The 19,293-nt window shown below is 35.4% G+C and overlaps 1 protein-coding gene and 1 long non-coding RNA gene across 2 annotated transcripts; both read right to left on the bottom strand.

The window, feature by feature from the left end:
• Positions 1-10,594: 10,594 nt before the first annotated feature.
• Positions 10,595-11,282, bottom strand: LOC127529552 (uncharacterized). The gene is made up of 2 exons (XR_007936178.1): positions 11,097-11,282; positions 10,595-10,911 (listed from the first exon to the last, which is right to left on the bottom strand). It is a non-coding gene; the product is annotated as an uncharacterized LOC127529552 (long non-coding RNA).
• A 3,216-nt stretch (positions 11,283-14,498) lies between these two features.
• On the bottom strand, positions 14,499-18,656 carry LOC127529538 (G2/M phase-specific E3 ubiquitin-protein ligase-like). Its single transcript, XM_051933347.1, has 4 exons — positions 18,231-18,656; positions 16,998-17,164; positions 16,545-16,759; positions 14,499-15,143 (listed from the first exon to the last, which is right to left on the bottom strand). Exons 1-4 carry the CDS (start codon positions 18,366-18,368, stop codon positions 14,932-14,934), a joined length of 732 nt encoding a protein of 243 aa, XP_051789307.1. The 5' UTR covers positions 18,369-18,656; the 3' UTR covers positions 14,499-14,931.
• Between the last annotated feature and the right edge of the window lie 637 nt (positions 18,657-19,293).

Raw genomic sequence — 19,293 nt, forward strand, 5'->3', positions numbered from 1 at the left:
GTTTGCTAAGCCAGGACTCAGGTTCCAACATGGTTAAATGGATAATGCCAGTCTGTCCTGCAACATTAAGCATCAAAATGTACATTTTGATTACTACATTTTAGTCATGTGCACCTTTATCACTTATAAGTATGAAAATGCTGTGCTATTTTTTGATATGAACGATGCATGGGTGGTAGGATTCTGAAGAGTTTTAATTGCTGAACCACTCAAGAATTCATTGGTCCATTTTCTTATCTGCTTAATTCAAATCAGGGTCACGGGAGGCAAGCACAATAGGCTTAAAGGGGGAAATAACTGTAAAAAGGTGCCATTCCACTACAGAGCACACCTATGCGCTGTTCACACCTATGAACTGTACACATGGGGCCAGTTTAGATTCAGCAGTTATCTTAACATGTCTGTCTTTAGTATAAAGAAAGTGGTACCTGGAGAAAAACCCATACAGATGCGAGGATAGTGGGAATGTGTAAACTCTATAGAAATAAATAAACCAAACAAGGAAGGAAATACATAATTTTATACAAATCTGCCAAAATAGTAAAACAAGAAATTATACTTAAGAAAACTCTGTTTCAAAAGACAAAAGACTTCAAGCACAATGAGTTTCTAAAGGAACTTTGGTCAAAACATAAACTGCATCTACTACCAATCATATGAGGACATTGTTAAAAAAGCATATATTTATTTGCTAATAAAAAAAAAAATCATTAATAGAAAAAAAATTTTTTTTTATATGTTAGAGGAATCCAGAGTTCCTGTAGAAAATAATCATGGATAGAGGAAGAATACTGAACCTTCTCAAAATCAATGACTATGAATAAATGCTATGTACTTAGAGCTATAAATTTAAGGAGCAGTGCTCAGCACTGCATTCACAGCTTGATTCCAGCTTTATAAACAATGTTAATGTATTAAGCACTTATATTTATGGATTTGCTTTTTTACCCTTGGAAAAATTGAATACATGCTCAAATTTCACCAACAGTTTGTCACATACAGTCAGTCGGTAGTTGTGATATCTGATAATGTCATTGGCCCGGTGAGACAGGAGATGAATAGAATTTTTCAATAGCTCTTTAAATATGATATGATTTCACATATTTTTTAAAGAATGCTACGGTGGCTTGAGCTGAACATTTGAAGACTCTGAGCTTCCTGTTGCTATACATGACCCTAATTTTTTAAGTAGCAGTCTGCATTTGAAACATAGACTGTTTTATTTTCACTGCTTTTAATGCTAGGAACCTGCACTTCTTATGGTTGGAGTGTTTTTATGAGGCTTTTGCAATCTTCACCACCATTGTGGTTAATTAGATTTTTTTTTTCAATTTTAATTATGTAGTGACTAAGGCAGATGCATTTATCTTTCTGCACACTGTACCATGAGGTATTTTTTTAAATGTTAGTTTTCGGAATGAAATTCTTTAATTAAATCACCATGGGTCAGCTCTCCAAAGAAACACCTAAAAGAGGATTACTGTTAGAATTTAGAAGTAAATATGATAGAATCAGCATCATGATGTACAATTTCAGTTCTCAGCCATTTCACTAATATGTAGTTCTAATCTTATATATCCATCCATCCATTTTCCAACCCGCGGAATCCGAACACAGGGTCACAGGGGTCTGCTGGAGCCAATCCCAGCCAACAGAGGGCAGGAACCAATCCTGGGCAGGGTGCCAACCCACCGCAGGACACACACGAACACACCCACACACCAAGCGTACACTAGGGCCAATTTAGAATCACCAGTCCACCTAACCAGCATGTCTTTGGACTGTGGGAGGAAACTGGAGCGCCCGGAGAAAACCCATGCAGACACGGGGAGAACATGCAAACTCCACGCAGAGAGGACCCGGAAAGCGAACCCAGGTCCCCAGGTCTCCCAACTGCAAGGCAGCAGCACTACCCACTGCGCCACCATGCCGCCCTAATCTTATATATTCCCTTGTAAAAGTTTGTACCATTTGCATTTCCCATTTAAACATATTTCTGTTCTAAATATTACCAATGGACTTAGAAAATTTCATAAATCACCAACATATAGTAACATACTTCACATTGTTCTGAGGCTAGAAATAAAATAATTCTACCTCATCTGTCATGGCCTGCTCTTTTACATCTTTGCTAATACTCATTTACCTGCCTACAGTCACCCCATCCTTGGCTTTATCCCTTATTTTAGGTTATCTTCCAGGAAAATTATGGTATAGTCATGTGATTTGCAAGATGTGTATTTAGGCAGGCATCCTTCCTCAGTCTTTCCTTGGTGTGTCCTTAATGTTTAAGCTCTGAGTGGTGTTTTCACATTATTCAATTCAAGTCAGTTTATTAAGCACACTTCCTCTGATTAGCCCAGGGTTCTATAAAATAATTACAAAAACACATATTATTTAAGCACAAAACACAATGAAACATAAACAGAGAAACATCATGCACCGTCTCTCTTCTTCTTTGCACCTAATAGTCCTATAAATAGTCTGGGCCAATAGTAGCAGCCTTCTGTCTTGACCAGAGGTGCTGCACTTTGAATATCATTTATAGTTCATTCCCAGATATCATCCAATCAAAGTGATATTCCGTAAAGGATCACTCAGTAGGTAGAGTTTAAAACAGATCTATGTTCACGTACACTAGCAAGGACTACTTTTCAGGTTACACCAAGTGATTTATACAATCATATAAACAGCCTTATGGATTCTCTTAAATATGGAAGTAAGTAACCTTGATTCAGGACTGGATGTAATAATATTTGGGTAAAAACATAAACAATATTGTAACATCTCTGGAGTATCTCTGAATAGTTTTTTTTTCTTTTTTTTTTTTACCAAAACTGGTCATTTTTAGGGTTTCACCAGCACCACCTACAGGTGTGTATGACACCTGCATTGCTGACAGAGATAAAACAGGCTGAAGAGATGGGTGACTGAAGCAGTTACATTGATCTACCTTTAGAGTATCTCAAATTAGAAGCCAAAAAATATATTACTCCAAAGCAAAAGTTTAAGTATTTAAAGCTGGAAAGGAAAACTTGGCAGAAGTTTCAAGGGCTAAAAAATTACACTTTCCTCTTTTGGATCCTTCACTACTGAAACAAAATTTCAAGTTCAACTTGAACTTGAACTTAAACTCAGTCTTTTAATTGCTTTTTCTTCAAGTGAAAAACATGAGGAACATCAGGGGAAGACAATCAGTACTTTCTTACCTTATTTGCTGTTTACCATCATTGTAATTGTGAAGAAATACATAAAAAAGAACAGTCCAAACTATGAATTAATCTCTTAGGTATGCATAAAAATTAAATGGAACCAATAATCCAGACAATGGCTGACTCAAGTACTGTACTGTTTTAATATGTGAAACAACCACTACTCATTAATGCAAATGAACAAAACCCCTTTAGCATTCTTTACAGTGTTCTTGACAGCTCACACAGGGCATTGCTATAATTTCTAACATCACTGTACAAGGAAAACTTACCGTCTGAAAGTAATGAAGCACCATTTTCAGTTGACATAATGTTATTTAGCCATAATATCATAACATCCTTGAAATAAAAACATACCCTTGATGATCCCTCCCCCTCCACCAGATGTTAAACTAATATGTCTTTGACTGCAGAGAGAGAAAGACGTCATGCCAGTCTGGAAGGGTCAGCTCCACTGTATACCAGGGTGGCAAATTGAAGGATTTGGACCTCAGTCAATTTATTTACAGTATAAGGTCTACTTTGCTTCCTGGAAAACATATACATTTTACCATCTTATTGCAATGGTATTTTAAATGTTGGCAGACGTTGTTATTGTGGGATGTTCATGTCACCGGTTGCTATGGTTTCCATCACAAAATGCTTTAACAGGGTCCTGACTAGTTTCTGATCTATGACTTTGACTTTTGTTTAACATCATTGGCTTTATGAATTATCAGTTTTTTTTCTTGATTCTGACCCCAGCACATATCGTTGACCTTGATGCATCTCCTGACTCTGTGTTGACTCTATCCTGACTTCCTTGCTATGTAGTTTCTAAATCAGAAATTTACTGAAATTTTCTCTGAACTTACATTAAGACCATCATGACGTAAGTATTGGTTAGTCTGTTTCTCTGGTGGTCAGTAAATTAAAATCTGTTTGGAATGCTGATCTTTTTTTTTTTTTTTTATAAAGCTCAGTGATATACATTGTTTTTTTATTTTCATTATTGGTTTTAATGCTTAATTTCAGCAATAAATTCAGATTTGTTTCTCTTTAAATTTATTTTTGCATGAAGCATAATAAATCATTTGTTGCCTTGTATATGTAAGTGTTTCCTGAAGTGTTCTGATTGATATCTTCGGAGAAGTGTTAGTTTCACCAAAAAGTCAATTTGTGTGGAAATAAATGTAACACATTTTAAATCTGCTATTAATAAAGCACACAGTCTGAATTTGCAAGTCTAATAATACTATTTAAAGTTCAGAGCTCCAGGACAAGAGGACTGTGGTCAATATGGGAATATACATGATACAATGAAGAAAAGAAAGAATAGTGTCTGAGACACAGGTAAAAAAACTTTCTTGGCTACCACAGCTATGGCCCTTAAAAAAACATGAAATTGTTAACACTAGAATTACCAAAGCTTACAAAAAATGTAAATCCAGCCCATCTTAAATCTGCTCGGACCTCTCCATCAGCAGCCTACTATCCCATCCTCCCAACGCTGCAGAAAGTGCAAAAACCTCTCCCAGCTCAAGTCTGGTTTATCAGGGAGTGAAGTAGTACCTAGAGCTGTATAGGCTAAAAAAATATATCATTATTTGTTCCATGTCTACAAAGATCTATGTAAGTGTAGGATGACAGGAAATGCAAGAAATGTTGAACACATACCTAAAAGACAAACTTTTTCCATGTTTTAGTACTAACGACAAAATGTAGACATGAAGAGTATAATGTGTGAAGACTGAAGTCTAAATAAGCACTTTCACAAAAGGTATTAATATAACAGAACAAGTGCGCTTTTATTCAAGACTATAACCGAAGAAAAAGAAATTTGTGTTAGTGTGGGTCATTATAACAACTTCTTTGATAGTACAGCGGTATGAACTGCTAACTCCTATTCAAAGGGTTCGAGTCTCCCCACTTCTTAAAACAAACGTTTTGAGTAGTGAACTGCTGTTATTGCTACTATTATACAATAAAAACATACATTTGATTTGAGTCTGTAACAGCCTAGTGTAAATGTATGGTACTTGTAAAGGTTAGCATTTTTTTTATTCAGTTTTATTCTCTCAGTCACATTCACGCTCGCCCCGATCTGACACTGCTCTTTTCAAATAAAGTTTTGCTTTTTTTCAAATGTGGCACTTGGTGCCATGGCCCACCTGCCAAGTTGTTTTGCCTGCCTAAGGTAAAGTCATCCCTGATGGAGGATTGCAGGAATCGTGAGAAAGAGGGGTCCTTTCATCGGATTGGCTGGCCCAACACTGTTTCAGCCGTGGAATGTCCAAATGGGGGAGGCAGCTTGATGGATGAGGTCTCCAGGAGTCTAAAATTATCCAAATCTTACTATGTGATATCATCTATTGTTAAATTCTGCTCCGTACTTCTAAAAAACTAATTTTTTATTGAGGATTTGTTCTGTTCTGTGTATTGTATTGTATTGACCCCCTTCTTTCGACACCCACTGCACGCCCAACCTACCTGGAAAGGGGTCTCTTTTTTGAACTGCCTTTCCCAAGGTTTCTTCCATTTTTCCCTACTAGGTTTTTTTTGGGAGTTTTTCCTTATCTTCTTAGAGAGTCAAGGCTGGGGGGCTGTCAAGAGGCAGGGCCTGTTAAAGCCCATTGCGGCACTTCCTGTGTGATTTTGGGCTATACAAAAATAAACTGTATTGTATTGTATTGTATTGTAAATAAAGACATGCTATAACAGAGGTGAACTCGGATGAGGACGAGGTTTCTACATCGGAGAGAGAGAACAGAAGCCCTCCCTGCAAGAAACATCCACTCGCACATAAGAACAACGCAGCTGCACCAGGCGTAAAGGCAAAAGATAGCACCGTTTGGATGCACCAAGATGTCAGGCGTCATCCTGCCAGTCAATCTGCCCCACACCTGTCCAACAAAGCAGCACGGCTTACAGAGCTCGCCAAACATATCATGCAAAGTCCAGTTTGTGATTATGTTTAGTGATGGTCTTTATATAAAAACATTTATATGTTAATATATAAAAGCCAGACTGAACGTTATTTACCTTGACTTATTTACTCATTTTCCTACAGCGTAAAGTCACAAGTAGACTGCACAGCTTCCTCTATTTGATCGACAAGGGCATGCTCACAAATTACTGCCACGAGAAATACCTGCTGACACTTCTGTATGCAATCAATGGTACAAGAATGCAGTCAGACTTCTTTTTTTGGGCACATACACTGTCCACATCCAAACATTAGCGTGTAGAGTCACTCGTGTACTGAAGAGTCTATAGCTGCAGGTCGAAGGTGTCATTGGACTTTTACAGTCACTGTACTTTGTATATAAAACCCAGATCGAATGTTATTTACCTTGATTTATTTACTTATCTTCCTACAGTGTAAAGTCACAAGTAAACTGCAGAGCTTCCTGTGTTTGTTCGACATGGGCATGCTGACAAAGTACATGTGTACAGAGCTTCCACCTGCAGCTAAAGTCACTTCAGTCAACTAAACTCAACAAGTCTAGAATCAAATTTTAGATAACTGTTGAAGAAAATAACAAATACATATGCACTAGATAGTATTCCCTATTTGGAGAAAGATCCCACTTGATTACCATGGAAAGGCAGTTTGACGTGTGAGCCTCACGCAGGTGAGAAAAGCCATTCCTGACAATATTTTCACATTGCTTTAATAACAAATAAAAGACAAGCCTGCTCTGCACCGTACAGTAACCAAAATGATGCATTCTTTTTTTTTTTCTTCTTTTGGCTGTGAAGCTATATAATGTCCTATACATAAGGAAATAAGGTGTTTTGATTTCCTTGCCTCTGAAATATTGTCACATTGCCAAAGGATAATAGAGTTTGAACTTCTAGAATCTATAAAAGCCATATAAAAATTTTAGAGGAGTACTAATGCGGTCTGTTTTCCTTACACAAAGGGGCACTGTGAAAGGAAAAAGTCTGAGAAACACTGCTGTATGCTAACAGGAGGGGTAAGGGAGGGCATGGAAGAAGAAGAACTGCTCAACAGCTGCCTCTGGGTGTGATCCTCTTGGGGGACAGTCCCATCCATCTTTGAATGCTATACCACTGTGATGTCACTCTAACTCAAAGTTTGTTTAAGCTGGCTTCACAGAAAAATTTTCCATGAAAAATTATGAGCACCCAGAAAATTTGCAGAGAAAAATGTTGTGGCAAATTTAGCCAAATAACACTATTGAGGATATGGTAATAAAATAACTTAGGACAGCATTCTTTAGTGAATAAACCTACTGATACCAATCCATCCATAAATACATGGGGACGAATATGCAAACTACATATAGATGTGGGCATTTTAAGACAGGAATGACAACTCTGCGCAACCACTCTCCCTATAATAAAGCATCAATATTAAACTTACTAAAGTTCTACCTAATTAACACTAAATTTACACCTATCGGTTCTTGAGATTGGATTGCATGCTGTGTGTGTTCTCAACCTTTTTTCTCTAGATCACCAAAATATGCACATTCATGATGATAGCAGCAGCAGTAGACAAGAGATTGCAAAAGTAACTCAACACAATTTTTTTTTAGTGGCAGAAATGATAAGTTTTGCATTGCAAAGAACTGTGAGTGAAGGTGTGACTTATTCAGTGATGATTATGTAGTTCTCTACAGAACAGCAGTTCACATCCGAACATCAATAATAACAACGCTTGGAGACGAATTTTCAAGTTCACACCATGCTCCTGGCCCAAAAGGGTGCTGCAGAGGAAGAAAAACACTGAAGCGAAGATCACAGGCAATTTCCATTTTTAAATGTTTTGTTTTTTTCCTTTTTTGCTTTCATAAAATTTTATGGATGTGCTGGTTTGCAATATGTGGGCAATTTCAAGACGCAGTTCAATATTCAGTACTCTTAGCTTATATTCAGTTAAGTTTTAATGCTTTTGTTTTCACATTTGACCTTGGAGCCCTTTACCTCCATTATAAAGCACAGGAGCAGGCTAGAGATTTTTTTTTTAATATATAACAAATGCTTCACTTTAGAAAACAATTTCATGTGGTAAAATCATATACCCCATGATTTTGAAATAAATACCTTTAACTCGAGAAATACCAAACTTATTCTTTAATAGCTAGGTAATTTGAGGATTAGTATTCTCTAAATGAACTTTTTTTGTACTTTAATAAGTATCTATACAAACTGAAAAAGAGTAAAATGTTCTTTTGTCATGCATTTTATATATTTATGTGGTGCTTTTATTTTATTTTATTTTATTTTATAGATTTTATTAAATTCTCCAGCAGTCTGGAGTTTTTTTGTTTTTTCTGTCCTCCCTGGCCATCGGACCTTACTCTTATTCTATGTTAAGTAATGTTGTCTTATTTTAATTTCTTACTTTGTCTTTTATTTTTCTTTTCTTCATTATGTGAAGCACTTTGAGCTACTTGTTTGTATGAAAATGTACTATATAAATAAATGTTGTTGTTGTTGTTGCTGCTACATTATCTGTCAGTTACTGCTACTTTTTGAACCACTTGCCTTTTCTTAATTTCATAGCTACCTTGATGCCTTTTAAACTATTAGCTTTTCCTGCTGCTGCCTGCTTCCTTTCCATTTATCAGGTACATCTGTTGTTTTATCTCACCCAGCACCCTTTTTATGCTGTTGCCTATTTTGCTTTCAAGACTTGTATTGTGTTCTGCTGAGACTGCATTGCAGGCCTGCACCTCATCACTCCATCTCATGCTGAAACCTCTCAGCTTGGTGTCTGTGGCCAATATAATGCCTTTCTTTTTTGTCCATTTACTGGAAGCAACTTGGCCCAGATCACTGTACTACTATGGTTCAATGCCCTTTCGATTGGTGCCTTTTGTTGCTCTTGATTATTAATTGTTAGCCTCATAGCTTCACATTTGGTTTTGTCTTTCCAGCATTATCAGGCGTGCTGCAGAAACCGATGTATAGATCCTCCTCTGTCTGGCTTTTAGATGAAAGAAATTCTGTAAATGTTCAAGGTTATGATCTGTTGACCTTCTCCTCACAAAAGAAGAGACACAGTTGTGTGATATAGCAATATGTGAGGTGTTAGAATGTTGTGCCTGTCAACTATTGAACTTTAAAGTATAGCAAACTTTAACATATATAGGGTGTTGTCCCATAAGCATGTATTAAAAGTGGTCCTGCCACCATTAGAAAAAAACCCCAATGAGATATGGTTACTTCTATGACGGTTGTCCCTGAACATGCTTATTTATTGAACTGCACTTCCTCCAGTGAATGACAGACCTCCTTGCCCTTAAGGCAATCTATAAATAGAAAACATTAAATTTGTTACAGGAGAGATTTCCCCAAGAATGCCAGAGAGCTGCTAGGAGGTCTAAATAGGAAATGGTGTGGTCCTGCTTATGTCAACCAAAGGGCAGGCAGCCTAGAAGCAAACAGAGATTGATCTGGATTACATAGGCTTGTTATGTTATTTTGTTATTTTTATTTTTATTTTTCATATTTTTTATTTTGCATTCTTTGTATATTCTTTATTCTTGATCCTTTTCATTCGAGTGGCACTTTCCTTGAAATAGTAATGTGGCTTGTTTTGAATTTTGGAAGTCAATTGGCCTCAGTTATAGTGCCATTAGTTAATCAAATGCATCAGAAGCACTATGTGACTGAGTACTTTTCTGTATACAATGTTTTAATTTTTTTTTTTATCAGGGGCTAATATTATTAGTTGACTTGAGGTGCTTACTATTGAACATGCTACATGCAGTCCTTGGTGTTGTTGGTGTGAAAGAGCTGGCAGCAGAACTCTGCATTAACACTAAAATTACCAGAGCCTACAAAAAAACTCATAGATCCGGCCCACCTTAAATCGCTTCTTAAATCTATTCGCACCTCTCCGCCAGCGTCTTTTGTCATCTAAATGTGCTGATAAACACAACCTGCAAGCAGCCGGCTATTCCATCCCCCCACCGACTTAGAACATGCACGAACTTCACCCAGCTCATGCCTTGATTGATTATCTGGGAGTGAAGTGGAGTTTCAGAGTGGAAATAATAGATTGTTATATGGAACACACGCATTTCATATGTGTCCCGTTTCTACAGTAATCTGTGTAAACACATTGTTAAAACAGAAACTTTTTCATATTTTAGTAATAAATGTTACAAAATGTAGGCATAAACTATAAAATGTGTGAAGCCTGAAGCCCAAAAATCAAATAAACACTTTCACAAAAGGTTCAAGAATGACATGACAGCTTCCGTGGCGTAACGCTAAAATTTGCTGACTCAGAGCGCAGCAGGCTTGCCGTCCTTAGAGACCCAAGTTCGATTCCCTGCTAGGGAGAAAATGTTTGTTTTTTTTTTTAACCGTTGCCTCTCTACCTGCCTGCCTGAACTCCCTGTCTATCTATATAGTAATAACAGTAATTTTATTATTATATAGCAGCTTCCCTGTCTGCCTATCATATAGTGCCTTTTCTTCCTATCTATCTATATATCTATCCCCTTGGCTGTTTTTTTTATATATCTATTATACAGTGCCCTATGGGGTGCCAAACAGGCAATTACAATGATTTTCGGAATATATAAAGTCATTCCTGAATATATAAAGTCCGCATTGGAATATATAAAATCATTTCTGAATATATAAAGTCAGCGTCGGAATATTTAAAGTCATTCCCGAATATATAAAGTCAAAACTTGAATATATAAAGTCAGCGTCAGAATATATAAAGTCATTCCTGAATATATAAAGTTAGCGTCGGAATATATAAAGTCACTTCCGAATATATAAAGTCAAAGCCTGATTATATAAAGTCAGCGTCGGAATCTATAAAGTCATAACCAAACATATAAAGTCAAAACTTGAATATATAAAGTCAGCGCTGGAATATATAAAGTCATTCCTGAATATATAAAGTTAAACCTTGAATATATAAAGTCAGCGCTGGAATATATAAAGTCATTCCCGAATATATAAAGTTAAACCTTGAATATATAAAGTCAGCTTTGGAATATTTAAAGTCATTGTCAGAATATATAAAGTCATCATAGGAGTATATAAACTCATTCCTGAATATATAAAGTCAAAGTCAAAATATATTGATTGAAACGACTCAGGTACATTTCTAGTAAACTAAAAAACTGAAATAAGTTAACAAAAACGTATTCAGAAAAATATATTAAAAAAACACTGTCCGGTTAATGTTTTGAAAATGATGCATGTGCCTGGCATTTTGAACACTATATTTATTTATTCTTTTTGTATGGGCTCATTTTTGGTCAAACCTCACAAGCCCAATTGACTCTGAGTGGCTTCTGTGTGTAAGTTTACCGCAACCATTACTCAAAATAAAAGATTTCTTTCACTAGTACGAGTAAAATGACAAGCACAGAAATTAGAGAGTATTTGATGGAACTACACCATTTTACTTGTGAACTTTCCCAATGTTCCCTTGATCTAAATCATTTGGAGCACATATCTAGATGTGCCGAGGAACATCTTAACATCATTCTTGCATTTATCTTGGCCGGTAATACATACGTTTCCGAAAATACACATCATGAAACTCTCTTATCCTCTTTAGATGTGCTTTTTGAATTTCTAAATCGTATTTACGGCTCACTTTCGGAACAAATACTCTCTTGGAGGGGGTGCACATCCAGAATGCGTAATGGTTATAATTTCGCCTAGTTTGCAACATAATATCCAAGGAGGTCGACCAAGATAATTTGTTATTATTATTATTATTATTATATGCCATCATGTATATACCAGTGTTTACATATTGTGAGGTTTATTGTGCATTGGTTTTGTCTAGATTCTCTAATTTTTGTTAACATCTTAAAGATGTTCGTGTCAAATCAATTGATGGTAATAAACTGCACTCATGCGAGTGTCATGCGATGGACACGATATACGTATGAATTTTCATTATTTTTACTTATTATTTGGCTGGCGTCTTTTTTTAAGGCTACTTGCAACATGCGCTATGCATCAGGTTAAAATTTTTTTATTAATGTATTTTTTTCTTTATCAAATTGTAGCACAGGCAGGTAAAGTAACTTTCTCATGAACATACAATGTCAGTCATGGAAGCCAGTAGTGAAGAATATACCCTTAACCACTATGCCATACCTATCTGATCGAGTCGATTTTTAATTTTGGTGTTTTCAACTGAACAGCTGAAGGAACCTAAAATACATGGGGTTAGGGGTTGGCTATTAACATAAGTTAATATTCTCAAAGCCACATAATACATATCAGGGTGGCAGAGGCACCAGGCTCACCATCACTGGGTACAGTTACATTACAGTTCTGGATGGAAAACTAGTACATCACAGGACCCACACCCACAATCACACTCATTCAGACTGTTACTGTATTTGTAGTCTGTAATGTGGAAATCGTTTTGTTTTAAAAGACTCACATTGTTTAGAAACGTGCAAACGTGTATTGTTTAATGGTGCTCCAATAGGTTATAACTGTTAATGTTCCTTCTCCAGATACAACACTAATCCAACTCATGTCATGTATTTACGAGATTTAGGATTTTCTTGGACATCAATTTCAAGAATGATGTGTGTGAGCATTCGAACACTATTCAACCACAGACAACAACTGGATCTTGCCCACTATGGTAAATACAGTGTAATGTCTAATGCAATGTTGGATCAGTTAATAATAGATATTTTGTCATCCACACCATATTCTGGAGAGACATATATATATGGAAGTTTAAGAAGTCGCGGAGTTAGAATTCAGCGTTGGAGAATAAGATAACGGCTTGGACTGATTGATCCTGTAGCAAGAGCTCTAAGAAGACGATATTGTATTAGAAGAAGAACATATAATATTTGTATACCCAATCAACTTTGGTAAGAAAGTTTTTTTTATTTTTTTTAAAGTCTAATTCATGTATTTAAAACATATATATTATTTATTATAGGCACGTGGATGGCAATCACAAATTAAGCCCTTGGAAATTCATCTTTCATGGCTGTGTTGATGGCTACAGTAGATGCATAATCTACCTGCAATGTGCCAACAACAATAAGTCTTCCACTGTCCTTCAGCTTTTTCAGGATGGTATAAACAGATTTGGATTACCATGTTGTGTACGTACAGATGCTGGAAGCGAAAATATTGATGTAGCTCACTTTATGATTGCTAAAAGAGGTGTCAACAGAGGAAGCTACATAGTTGGCCAAAGTGTTCATAATCAAAGAATTGAAAGATTGTGGTCTGAACTGAACTGAAGTTTTGTTTCCATATTTTAAAGATATATTTCTTTTTATGGAGAACCTTGGTATTTTAGATAGCACAAACTCAGACAATATCCGTGTACTGCATTATGTTTTCCTGCCAAGAATAAACAGAGCTTTAGTAGAATTTTTTAACCAGTGGAATCATCACAGTCTTAGTACTGAACACAACTTGTCTCCACTTCAGTTATGGACTACTGGCATATTGCAACATTCTGAAAATTCAGTTTGTCAAGAAGTGCTTGAATCCAACAATTTAAATTATGGTATTGACCTTTTTGGTCCCATGTCTGATTATACAAATTTTTCTGATAATGTGTATGATTTGGAACTTGCATTTGATAATCAGGAGGAAAATCATTTACGAAACTTAGTCAATCCATTGTCTGATGATGGGAATCATGGAATTCAGCACCCTGAATTCCCCTATGTGATTTTCTGGAAAATAATAACAGTTCTACTAGTGATTCATCATAAGTACATACAAGTCAAAAATGTTGAATTTGTTAAAACGATTTACATTAATAATGTATCATTAAATAGTACAGTACCTGCAGTTTTGTTATGACAGGATATTGTTTTGTCAAGATATGTAAATTCTTGCTAAAATGAATGGCACACTACTAAATATACAATATGTCTACTTACAATTATATTGTTTGTATAAGTAAAAGTTTAAAATAGCAATGAAAACAGTATTTTCAGTATTCTTTTTTTGTGATAAATGAAGAAACACAGCTGTCTTCAGTGCAAGTCACTTAAATTAGTAGCCCTTGAAACTGTTTAAGTTTCCAATATCAAACTTTTGGCTTTTTCTTCCTTTTGTATTGTTTCTGAAAAAATAACCCCACAAAACCTACTCAACTGCCTGTTGTAGCCCATTGTAACCATGTCATCTGCACTTCTTAACAGGTAATCGCTTTGAGTAGTGAGAAGAGTCCTATATACCTGTAAATGTATTGTGTTATTTTGAATCATAAAAAGATCTGAAACTGAGCCTCTTTATAACCCAAGTATTGGCCAATAAATTACTGTTAAAAAAAAAAAACCTTTAACAATTTTAATTAAGCCCATGATGACTTTTTCATAACACAGATATTGTCCACAACACAAAAAGATCAAACTTGAAGTAGTCTATTAAATAACTTTACCATTCACTTTACTCATACACTGTCATGAATGTAACAATAAGGCATTTAACCTGCACCTAAATAACAAGTCCATAAGCAATGCTAATAGAGAAAACAATAAACAGTTATATTTATAGTAAACTTAAAGATGTCAATACCTGATTCCTTGACAATACAAAATTAATTTATTTCAAATATATGAACAATAATTAAAAACACAGTGTAACTTTGTTCTTTTTGCAAATAAAACATTCTGACGTTGAAAAATGTACAAATACCACAAAAGATTTTTTTTATTGCTTAATGTGTAATGTTTGTAATATACATCATCATCATCATTAAGCCTTTCCAAACCCTGGGAAATTTCTAATGCCAAAATTCATATTGTTTTTTAAAGTTAGTATAATTGTTGGTTAGAGGAATCCTAAGTATGCAGTCGCAGGTATTCACCAAAGGGAATTTTGACTTGCAGTGCAAGAACTCCAAAGATGGCTCAGGAAAGAAACCAAGAGGAGAAACTGAATCACTTCCTGTTGCAAAAATAAGTATTTCTTCCAGTGTCACTGCATCAACACAAACTGAAAATAAGAAAAAAGTTACTTTAGTTAGCACAGATTTTTAGTAGCTTAATTTACATTTTTACACTTCACAACCAATGGCGGGCTACTGTGTAGCAAAAGAAAAACAGTACAGTGCAGACTATTTGAGACAATTAACTCTGCAAGGGGATATGCAATAAACTTACAGCTTCATTCTTCATTATACACAGAATTTGGGGAAAACTAGATTTGTTCTGTAGCATGTAAACAACCCACATGTATAGCAGCTGAAGCTTCAAAGGTGAATGTACCAAAATAAACCAGAACAATTATTTTACCCAAGCATTAAATATAGTTTCTTATAAACCCCATTGAACCACTTCTTAATGTGGCCTGCATCATTATAGTATGTTACCCCATTTTCAACTTTACATCTCTTAGTTGACGCATAGCTGCAGAGAAAAAATCTATATTTTCTACAGAGGAAATATTCGTAACACTATGCACCTTAGTACATTCATTGAGTGTCTCAGTTTAAAAGGGCAAGCAAAAAATTAAATATCACACCTAACCTTGATTAATGAATGGGACAGCATTTAACATTTGGCATGAAGTTTAAATATAACTTGTCAGAAAGTCCTTTGTCAGGTTGAATTGCGACCTCTAATGGCAGAATATTAAAAATCACTTGTGGCGCTTTTCCTACATATTTATGGGTGAAAGTTCAGGCTTCGCACGTCTTTCGTTCTTTTGTTTGCTTGCTGCACGTTGTGGGAAGTTTGTCCTTTTCTCTTATCACTTGAGCCATTAATGATGTGCGTCCTTGCGGAAAAATCACAGCAACAGGAATTAAAGTACTTTCAGAGTTCAGATTGTGCTTGAAATTAATCTTTACCTCGATATTGGAAAGGGGAGTTTACAAACAAAGTTGTACCACCGTGGAGTTAATAGCGGCACCTCCCGTGACCAGACATCTGATCGTGTCTATGGTCGTTTGGACTTTATCTCACCCGCATCTATTACACCAGCCTGTCGTACCGAGACCAGCTCTCAATTTTATAACTATTATTTTGTAGTATTATAACATGACATTGTAAAATACATGTAATCAGGTTAAGGGTCTCAAGAAGCCAGGGTGAAACCTGGCACCATCAGTCACCAGACTGGACATTCCCTGGATATGACACCGGTCAATCACAGGACACAATACAGCACGCACCCACAACTCAGAATTGCACGAGGCCAATTCAGAGATGCCACTTAACTTAAACCAGGCAGACATGGAGAGAACATGACAATTTCACACAAATAACAACCTGGTGTGGAATTCCATCTCAGAACAGTGGAACTGTGAAGTAGTAGTATTCTACTATGCCACCTGTAAAATACATGTAATATTATAATAATCAATGTTTAAATAAGCCTATTTTTATACATTACATTCTGCATCTTGCAGATAGTCTCTCCAAAATCCCACTACAAGTAATTCAGCTTCATATCTGTTGCTTCCTTCCTCTGACATACGAAACTTGAAAAGTTGTTCAACCTCAATAGCTGTTAATTTTTTCTCCAATTTAATAAAAAGGGATTGAAGCTGCTGTGGAAACTGCTGCAATGCTGAAAGAACTCCAAGGCTCTGCAGTCCTTCTTGAAATCTATGAATAAAAAATAAAAATTCTCAGTAAAACCCAATTCTTATAACTACTTCCATATTTAATATGTTACATATATATGTAACAATAATGAACATGTAAGTAACACTTTCACAATAAAATATTTTAAGTACACATTGATTAATTTATGAAATAAATATCTGAAACTCAGAAATGTACATTGAATTTTCAGGGTATAAAAAGGAATAAATATTTACTTAATGAAATTGATATTGTATACCTTTCAAATGGAGTTCTTGTTCTCTGTAGCACATACCAATGTGCCACATCTTTGGTAACAGCTCCTTTATTTTCCAAGGTGATTTTTCTGAAACACCTGGAAAGGTTTAAAATGCAGGATGCTCTGATAGCCACTTGCAATTGTGTGTCTGATGTAGCTGTTTTTATCTAGAAGGAGACATAACAGTATTAAATTACGGTACTTTTTGTTTACAAATTGGACCAAATGTAAACTATGTAATTGTCTGATTGTTACTTACCCTTTCTTTAACAGTGGACTGTAGTATGGACTACTTATTATTCAAGAAATTTAAAGGAATGCTCTATCCATTTTTTTTTAACTTGTTGCTTACCCTATGTAGTTGTTGATAATGGCACAGATAATTTTTAATCTAAAGTTTTTATGCAGAATGGATATAAAGCTTCTGATAGAACTGCCATCTATGGGGAACAACATTGTACAACAGAAAAAAAGTATAAAAATGAAAAAATCACACCCTACTAGTGTCACATAATCCACATCAAGTCATCACATCATATGTCCCATGTACTTTAACTAAAATATTGTTAAATAAATCACTTCTGTAAAATGCTCTTGTGAATTAGAATGGAACATGTCGAACCATAAGTGAGTATTTAAAACTGTAGACCTACATAACATTATTAGATTTATTTTCATAGCGCTGAGCCACAACAGGAGTACCTTGGGATTATTTTGCATCAGTTTATGAAAGTGCAGAGTTGAACTAATCTTCTGCTTGTTGAAACATCTCAGACGTGCACAAGCATGAGGCAGACTCTGTTCCTGGAATTGTTTTCACACACTTTTGTTTAACTTTTAATCGTCAATTGTACTTGTCTCTCGGAGCACTTGGCAGTGTTGATATAACATGAAGCACAATGTTTGCAAATGAATAAGTGGTTATTGAGCTGGACTTGTGACCAATGAATTAAGGAGGTATGCAGTTCTTCAACTGAAATGGTCACTTGCATTTGAGTATGTAACATTTTCATTCATGATACTATTTTCTGGAAGCGGATTATTTAACAAAATTTCAGTACAAATACATGTGTGTTTGAGACATTGTGAGCATGCAAGTAAATGACTTGAAGTGCATAAGATTTTTTTCACAGATGTTTCTGATGCTTTTTGCTGTTGTTCAGCATTGGCCCCCATGGGCACCTATTTTATCAGAAATAAAAAAAAAACAACAGATTGTTGTGTTGAACATACCTCTATAAGTTGATTATGAATATCAATATCAAGAATATCCTCAACTTCTGCTTCAGTATTTTCTGGACCTTTGGCCAAGGATTTATAAAGAATTGGGGAGAAAAAGCATGGTGATTGCCCCCCATGCACAACAGACATTGCTATCAGTTGTCCCGCAAAAAAATAGCAATTTTCCTTTAATGCTGCATGAAAGATTGATAAAAAAGGTTTTATAAAAATCAGTCACAAAAGCAAAACATTTAGTTATATGAAAATCCATTAGAACGATAACTTAGTCAAGCAGTTAAGGCTTTGAACGTCAAACACTGAGGTTGTAAGTTTAAATTCCACCACTGACATTATGTGACCAAGTCCCTTCTCCTACCTGGGCTATAATTGAAAAAGAAATGGAATGAATTGTTGTCTCAGAATTTTTCATCTTATTGGATAAAGGCAAATATTAACTAATAAAGTAAAAAGAATTTTGCGAACATACCTGCTGAATTGCAACTTAAAAGTTTGCTCCCTGAAGCACGCTCAAACATTCCACTGTAATCTTTCAAATATTTCAGGCATAAGCGAAAATATTCACGTTTTGGACCACCAAGGTCTACTGCTACTTCAGAAATGCCAATATCGTCAGTAACTTTTACATCAATTCTTTTTTTTGGAGTAAAGTTTGGTCTGCTCATTGCTCTCAACGTGCCATCCCAAACATTTCTTCGCATTATATTGAATCAAGTAACTTCATGTTCATTTATTGCAGTGGTAAGTGGCATCAGTATTTGCTCAACAGACAATGAAGTATCTCTGTAAAATTTAAATATTGCTCAGTTAATATTCTACATCAGGATTTATGCTGAAATATCCTGTCGCAACTGCATCTCAGTAAATTATATACACAGGCCTACAGCTTCCTTTTGCTATGACTAGCAGTCTACTGAAAATCCTAAAGATACATTGATTGAACACATCATAAAACATTTACAGCTAAACAATACATTTAAACTGTCTGTGAAAAACGTTTTTAATATATTTGGGGTTCAACCCAGCATTAATTTAAACTACATACTGCTGGCTTTTA

The sequence above is a fragment of the Erpetoichthys calabaricus genome, chromosome 1 (assembly GCF_900747795.2).
Source record: "Erpetoichthys calabaricus chromosome 1, fErpCal1.3, whole genome shotgun sequence".
Lineage (NCBI taxonomy): Eukaryota > Metazoa > Chordata > Cladistia > Polypteriformes > Polypteridae > Erpetoichthys > Erpetoichthys calabaricus.